We start from the raw sequence: 8,195 nt of genomic DNA, 5'->3' as shown, positions 1-8,195 counted from the left end.
TTTTAGTTTTTGATTTTGAATTTCTTCAATTAAGCCCTTAATTGATGTTAAAACTTTCTTTTCTTCACAATTAACCCCTTAAATTGATCAATTAACTTGTTAAAATTTAAAATTGGTCCTTAAAACTTCCAAGACTTGCAATTTGACCTGAATTAGGATTCTAAACTTTGTTTTCCTTAAAATAAGTCCTTAATTAAGTCAATTAAACCCATTTAATATTTCATTTCACTTTTGATTAAGCCCTTGATTAAATCAATTAGGCCCATCAAAAGTTTAATGAAGTCTTTAAGCTTAATTATTTTGCAATTCTTCCCCAATCTTCAATATCTTTCTTCAATTTGGTTTTAAATTCTCATTATTTTCTTCAATTAGGCATTTCATTGCTGCAATTGAGTTCCCAACCTTTGTCATTTAGTCTAATTTGGTCCTCTAACTTTCAATTTATGTGATTAAGTCCCTCTTCAACCCATCTTTTTCACCTTCAAATTTCTTGTCCATTTGTGACCTTAAAATTGTTTTTAAAATTTTTGTTTGGATTTTTAAGTATTTCAAAAGGAAAAAAATTAAATAAAAGAATTTTTAGTGATCCAAAATTGTGTTATGACAACATATATGGGGTGTTATGATCATTTCATCATATTTGAAATATGTCTTTGAACTTGGTTATAAACTATAATTTTTCAAAACTTGGTAGGTAAATACAATTTTGACTAAATTATCAGATGATGGGGGTAATTTTTTCTATAAAAAAATAATGTTTTCCAAAGAATCATTTATATAAATTATCATAATATATAGTGGAAGAATAAAAAAACCCATCAATTAAAATCTAGGGTTAATGAAAATTGAGGTAAACAATGATCTTTAAATGAAAAACCATAAGTTCACTTGATGCTTTAATACCAGATATAAACAATTCTTTAATTTTAAATATGAACAATCAAATATAAAACATAATGCCAATAATCTTAGAACTTTATGATTTTTATATTCAAATAATTATTAAAAAAAACATACATTGATCCATAACAAGCTCTTTAAAAGAAAGAAATCCTAAATAAAAGGTATTTCTCTTCTTTCCCTCAATTATTTTTATATATGTTTATGATTGAGAAAAACATATAATTAAAGGGTAGAGATAGGACTAGCTTTCTAAATAAAATCTTTATATATTACGCATCCGTCAAGTATATAGTTAATAAACTACTTATCAAAATTGACCAATACAATTTTATTATAAATATTTATTAAATCATTTTATAGCTCATTAACTCATTTATATGGGCTACATCTTACAAATAATTCATGTATAGAAGTAGCTAGGGGGCTTATTCTCCACTAATTTTAGTTAATCTAATATTAAAAAAGTTAATGATGTCAAGGAGTTCAACTAAGTATTTAAAGTATCAAAAGTAAGAAAATAGAACTTAACTAAGATTTCATTCTACAGGATATATATTTGAATTATGACTTTTGATTTTGATTTATAATTAAAAAGTTATTTTTCTTAAGTAATTTATAACAATAAAAAATAGTTAAAATGATTTTAAATTAAAAATTTATTTGTTAAAATGATTCAGAAGAAACATTTTTTTGAACAAGGAATGTAGTATGAGTTATAATCATAAATTAAAATTAAAGATTTCAACTTTTTAATATTAAAGAAAAAAACAATTTACTCAATTATATAAAAAAACATTTGATTTAAATTCAAAGTTATTTCTAACCAAACAAACTTATGACTTTTCTTTGAGTTAAAAATTAATAAAGAAAAACTACTTAAATAAAGTAACGAAAATAATACCAAACATAACCTAAGTATTGGTTAAAACCCACATATATATGTGCTCTCTATTTTCAAATTTGCTTTAAATTACACCCTTTACCTTCAAACGTCCTAACCCTTTACTTCCAAATCACTTATAATACATGGCAATTTAAATTTGTAATAAAGCTGGTTGAAGGAGCTCAATTCACCTTTAATGGGGTCATTTGATTTATTTTAAAATTATGGGTTTAATCTGAATCAATGAGCAACAATGGAGGACCTTCAAGAACTTCGGCCCTTTTAAAACGGTCCAATTTATTTTAAAAGAAAAGGAGCACACGACTTTTCTTTTCAGCATGCATGCCTCCTCTATCTGGCCCCCACCTTTGACACCTTTCTATATAAACTAAGATTTTATCTCCGTCTCTTCTCCATATACTTGCTAGCTCTTGCTCGCCTCCTCCTCCTAATACTCAGTTTCATATTGCAAAATGGCAAATTTAAGCAAATGGTTGTTTTGTTTCCTAGTTTCTACTACGGTGATAGTAGCAGCAGTGGGGAGAGAGATTTCTGACGGAGAAGAAGCAAGGAGAGAAGCTGATAGAGTGACCAATTTGCCTGGGCAACCACAAGTAAGGTTTCAGCATTATGCTGGTTATGTAAAACTTGGACCCCAGAATCAGAGGGCATTGTTCTATTGGTTCTTTGAAGCAAAAGAGGACGCTTCTCAAAAGCCTCTAGTTCTGTGGCTTAATGGAGGTTAGCGCAGTTCTAACTTTCTCTCCAGCTTAATTGAAAACTGAAAACTTTTACACTGATTTCTTGGGTGGATAGAGCATGCCTGAATCATCACGGATCGATGAGTGTCCTTTACTATAGTGTCTTGGATAATGTGATTGTGTACTTGGTTTTTTTTTAACCTAATTGTTTTTAACTATGAAAACAAATGAATGGTTTTCGGGCTGCTCAGTAATACTTTAATGTAGACAGAGAAAAGAGATCGATGGGTTTCATCGTCTTCCTTCTCTACTCACATGCTAAGAGAAGTACTGAATGGATAGAATTCTTTCGATTCACTCTTTCTTGTTGTTGATAAGGTTGAATATAGTATATTTTTACTAGCAACTTTACCAAGTGAAGCAACAGCAAAGGATCAAGTTAAATTCACATTATTCATTATATATATACTTTTATATTATCTAGCTGTTCGAGTGAAAATGTTTTTTTATCCAAGTTAGTTTCAACTCCAATTCTGCTCATATTTCAAGATAATTGGATGTTAATAATTGGATCTTATTTTAATCTTGGTTGTCCTATGAAGTAGTTAAGCATAAAAAGTGTATAGAGTGTTTGAGAGAGTGGTAATAGTTTTTTTAAAAAATATTTTTTATTTTTTATATTAATACATGGAATATTAATCACATATTAAAGTATATATTAGAGTTTGACGGCAGGGTATTTATGAACGCAAGTCTGTAAATAGTAAATACCATAAGAGTTTTCAAGCTCATCATGTCATTTATCCCCCCCTCAATTATTCTCTGCCACCTTCCCCCTAGGTTCCTTTGCTCCTTGTCCTTGATGCCCTTTTTTCAAAACTTCTTTCTTCTCTTTTGTCTATGGAGGACAAACTTTGGGTCCCATGGAGTGTAACCGTTACCATGACGTATGGCCCATGAAAAGGGAAGACAAGAAAAACAATTATTACAAGTTTACAACTTGGATATGTAATCTGCAATTTCTCTTTACAGATAATTAGAGGGACTTTCTTTCCATGTTTGAGTACGTTTGAAATTTTAATTCTAAACAAAATTAATTCTTAAAAATTATTGTAAAATTTCGCCCCTTTTCTCTTCGAATTGTTATCATTAGTGGATTGTTAGCTAAGCTACGACAAGGATTCATGTTAGTTGGAACATGGAGGATGATGATGATGCATGTCCAGCTTTGCTTGGTCTCTTCCTTCAACTTTAATTTCCATTCAAGCGAAGACCATGATTTTCAATTGTTTACTACGATAGAACAAAAAAAGAAGAAGAAAAAAAAGAGTATTTGGGAACGTTTGTTGAAGAAATTGATTTAATGATAAAAGAAGTGTTTAATCCATATCAGGACCTGGGTGCTCCTCCATAGCTTATGGCGCAGCGCAAGAACTTGGCCCCTTTTTAGTTAGGGGAAATGGAACACAGCTTATTCTCAACAAATACTCTTGGAACAAAGGTAATGTTATATTGAATGAGCTTGTTATCTGTTAATTAATTAATAATTTCTTAATGTATTAGTAAATATAATTAACAATTGCAATTGCAATTTTTCTTTTAAAAAGAAAAATCTTTCTGTAAAATGAGTATATCATCCTATATATTTCCACTTAATTTCTTGCTGATTAATTTTGTTTGCTGATCTACATGTTTGATGGTGTTCATAATAATCAGCTGCAAATATTTCTGTAAAATGAGTATCATACTATATATTTCCACTTAATTTCTTGCTGATTAATTTTGTTTGCTGATCTACATGTTTGATGGTGTTCATAATAATCAGCTGCAAACATGCTTTTCCTGGAGGCTCCTGTGGGCGTAGGATTTTCATACACAAATAATTCCGAAGATCTATATAAACTAGGTGATAAAGTTACAGCCGATGACTCTCATACCTTCTTAATCAATTGGTTCAAAAGGTTTCCAAATTTCAAATCACATGATTTTTATATAGCTGGAGAGAGCTACGCAGGTAAGAAGATCCTTTACAAATACATTTTCTTCATTATATGTATATAATTTGAACGAAAAGCTCATTGTTTTTAACTCATTAATCTTCTTTTTTTCCCTTTTAACCAGGGCACTATGTTCCCCAACTAGCTGAGCTCATTTACGAAAGAAACAAAGGAGCTACAAAAAGTTCTTACATAAATCTCAAGGGTTTCATGGTATGTAGTAAGTATTTACGTATAGCCTACATGGAAACATAGAAATATTAATGCAATGGTGTGGTATGTTGATTGAAAAAAAAAAAAAATAGATCGGAAATGCTGTGATTAATGATGAAACGGACTCTGCGGGCATTGTGGATTACGCGTGGAGTCATGCAATTATCTCAGACCAGCTCTACCACAACATAAAGGAATGTGATCATCAAGAAAGCGCAACAAACGAGTGTGTTGTTCATTACAGAGGGTTCGCAGAAGCTTATTCAGACATCGATATTTATAGCATCTACACTCCAGTTTGTCTCTCCGAATATTCTACTCGAATTTCATCGAGACTTGTCGTCGCACCTCGCCTTCTCTCAAAATTACATGTAAGAGCACAGAAACATCAATCTTTTAGTTTTAACTGATTAGCTAGGGCGAAAAAAACCAGGAACGAATAGACTTTAAAGTTAATATACATAATATTGAGAAATAGTTGGTTTTTTGTACAGGAAAAATAACATACATCGGTAATTGTTCTATAATGGTATCAGAATTAATTAATGGGCAACTATAAATGTGACTGTTTCTTGATTTCAGGACCTGGTGCATAAGCTACCATCAGGATATGATCCATGTACGGAAGATTATGCAGAGAAGTTTTTCAATAGAGAGGATGTTCAGAAAGCCCTGCATGCCAATGTTACCAAATTATCCTATCCTTACACACCATGCAGGTACTAGCTATAAGAGTATAAAATTTAATTTAAGCTATAACATACAAGTCAAATACTTGGTTTTTGTGTTTTACGAATAGAGTTTTGGGTGTTTCAGCTAAAATTGCTTGAATATATATATATATATATATATATATAACCTTTTGGATAAACATTTGAGAAATTAGGAACCCAATTGACATTTTTTTTTATGATGGGCATTGAGAAATTGGATAATATTGATGTCTCCAAGCTCTATGAAATTGAATCTTCTATAGGCATCCCTATATTCATTGCCATTGATGATCGATGGTGAGACAAATAAACATCCAGGTAGATTTCATTAGGTGGGGAAGTGATTAAAATTGACCAGTGGGAACCTGTAGCTTTCAAGCATTTAGTGAGAGCTTGTCTCAAATAATAACTATAGCTCTCTTTCTTCCTGCTTTTTCTTAGAAAAAATAAACGAGAAAATGTAGCAGATTGGGATTGATTTTTGATGAGCACCAGTCTCTTTCATTTCCTTATGGCTTCCACCCACCTTTCTCCAATCATTCTAACTGGTTGTAGGTATGAAAGCACATACATAACAAAACAAAATAGGCAATATAAGATCACACTGCCGAGTTATATATATGGGACCAACCTTAGTTGAGGTGAAGACAAGAAAAGCTTGTGTTCTTCCATGGTCCATATCTTAAATTTTCAGAAGAACGTCGTCATCACAATTGATTCTTTCTAGGGTAAAAATAATGCAGAGTTTATTCCTAGTGGTTTTTTCTTTTCATTTCTTTTCCTGTGATCACCCCCTTCTCCTCTCTAAAATGAAACTGGAAATGTATACATGTGCCTATATACAAATTAAGTTCTCCAAATTGCATGTATAATCCATTGAGGCCACGAATCATGTATATGATCACTAAAATGTTTAGATTTTTGTTGCGTGTGGCATGAACAGCAATGCAATAAGGAAGTGGAATGACTCTGCGGAAACAGTACTGCCTATCATTCAGAAGCTTTTAGACGCTGGATTGCGTATTTGGATCTATAGGTATGCTGATGGAACACCTTTTCGATATTATCTTATGAATTTATCTAAAAATATTTTAGGAAATGCATGCAAATAGTAAGATGTTTTAAAATTCATAAAATTCTGCCGTTTTAGAACTACTATATCATGAACCATCGAATTAGATGAAAAACAAGAAAATTATTAACTTTTATAAAATTCTCTTGTTATAAAATAATGAAAAAGAAAAGGCTATTGTTCTTTCTTAATTTTTTACCATGTTCATAACAACGTCAACGACAATGGTACTGCAGTGGAGACACTGATGGGAGAGTACCAGTAACATCAACAAGGTACAGCATAAACAAAATGGGGTTAAAAGTGATTGAAGAATGGAGGGCATGGTTTCATAAGAGTCAAGTGGCAGGATGGGTTGAGACGTATGAGAGAGGGCTCTTATTAGCCACCATACGTGGTGCAGGCCACCAGGTTCCGGTCTTTGCACCTCAGCAGTCCCTTTCTCTCTTCTCTCATTTCCTTTCAGCCAAAACTTTGCCGGCTTCTTCAAGGTTCTAGTTCCCACAGTATTGGTACTCGTGATAAAGAGGAATAGAATGTGACCAATCATTGACTATGTTTAGCAGATCTTGGACATCTTTTTCTCCACCTTGGGCTGTGTAATTTATCAGACACTCTTTTCTCTTTATCTCATTATGCAAAACTCAGGATTTTAATTTTGGGCTGCTTTTAAACATAGATTTCTCTCCATGGCTATTGAAAAAAAAAATAGAGTTTAGAGAGCGTTAAAAAGATGGGAAAAACATATAAAAACTACATAATACATATCAAGTTTTTTCTAGCACCATATTCATGGAAGAACAAAGAATAGGAAGGTTTTCCATGCCAAGAAACTATACAAAGCAAGTACGATTTGAAGTCTGTCCATGTGTAGTTTATGTTAAAGAAGAAAGGTTGCTTTATATTTTTTCAGATCGTGTTCCAAGTAAATTGTTTTGTAGCCTGTTGTCGGCAACTGTGCACTATAAAAATATTTTTAGAAAATTATAACCGTCAGGTACTCGAGCGAGATTAACAATATTATAACCATTATAATATTCTAATGTATTTAGAGAAATTATTAACCCTCCAGAATATTGTTCAAACCCAAAAAATCAAGGTAAAGACACTACACTAATAGAACCTAACTTGTCCCCTTGCCCGCCATTCACTCCTGGCTTAAATAAAAAGGTTAATGTCAACGTGAAAAAAAGAAGCAAAAATATGAAATTTAAATTGAAAAGTTGATTCACTGAAAAGATTAATTAATAACCAAAGAATAAATTAAAAAACTGAGAGAAAAATACAGATAAAAAAAATATAATTTCATATCACTTCATTTAATTGATTTTATTTAATTTAATGTCAATATTTTTTAGAAAAAAATAAAAATAAAATCCAATTTAAATAAAATAATTTCCTAGTCTATCTTTTTCTTATTAATTTGACTCGGTAAACAACATATTTTTTCATGGTTTATATTTCAAATTAAATCATATTGTAATTGACCTGCTTATCAAAACTGAGAGACTTTCTAATCAATATATAATCATGGCATCTTATCAAAATGTCATGGTACATCTAGTAAGTGGTCCTGCTTTCAGTATTTGTGATTAATTCGAAATGAAAAAATCCAGTCCCTGGCTAGCAATTGGCCTTCTACCAGTTCTCTTTGCATCTTTGTATTGTTCTTCTTTTCTTCGTATTTAGTTCGATAGCTAGGGGTGAGCAGAG

The 8,195-nt window shown here is 31.3% G+C and overlaps 1 protein-coding gene across 1 annotated transcript; it reads left to right on the top strand.

The window, feature by feature from the left end:
• Positions 1 to 2,195: 2,195 nt before the first annotated feature.
• Positions 2,196 to 7,141, top strand: LOC133672744 (serine carboxypeptidase-like 35). Its single transcript, XM_062093261.1, has 8 exons — positions 2,196 to 2,527; positions 3,881 to 3,988; positions 4,313 to 4,501; positions 4,609 to 4,697; positions 4,790 to 5,068; positions 5,280 to 5,416; positions 6,354 to 6,446; positions 6,719 to 7,141. The coding sequence occupies exons 1-8, from the start codon at positions 2,260 to 2,262 to the stop codon at positions 6,978 to 6,980; spliced, it is 1,425 nt and encodes a 474-aa protein (XP_061949245.1). The 5' UTR covers positions 2,196 to 2,259; the 3' UTR covers positions 6,981 to 7,141.
• The last annotated feature ends 1,054 nt before the right edge of the window (positions 7,142 to 8,195 follow it).

Source organism: Populus nigra, chromosome 14, assembly GCF_951802175.1.
Source record: "Populus nigra chromosome 14, ddPopNigr1.1, whole genome shotgun sequence".
In the NCBI taxonomy this organism is placed as follows: Eukaryota; Viridiplantae; Streptophyta; class Magnoliopsida; order Malpighiales; family Salicaceae; genus Populus; species Populus nigra.
The sequence above is the reverse complement of the archived record's forward strand: the minus strand, read 5'-3'. Positions and strand labels throughout refer to the sequence as shown.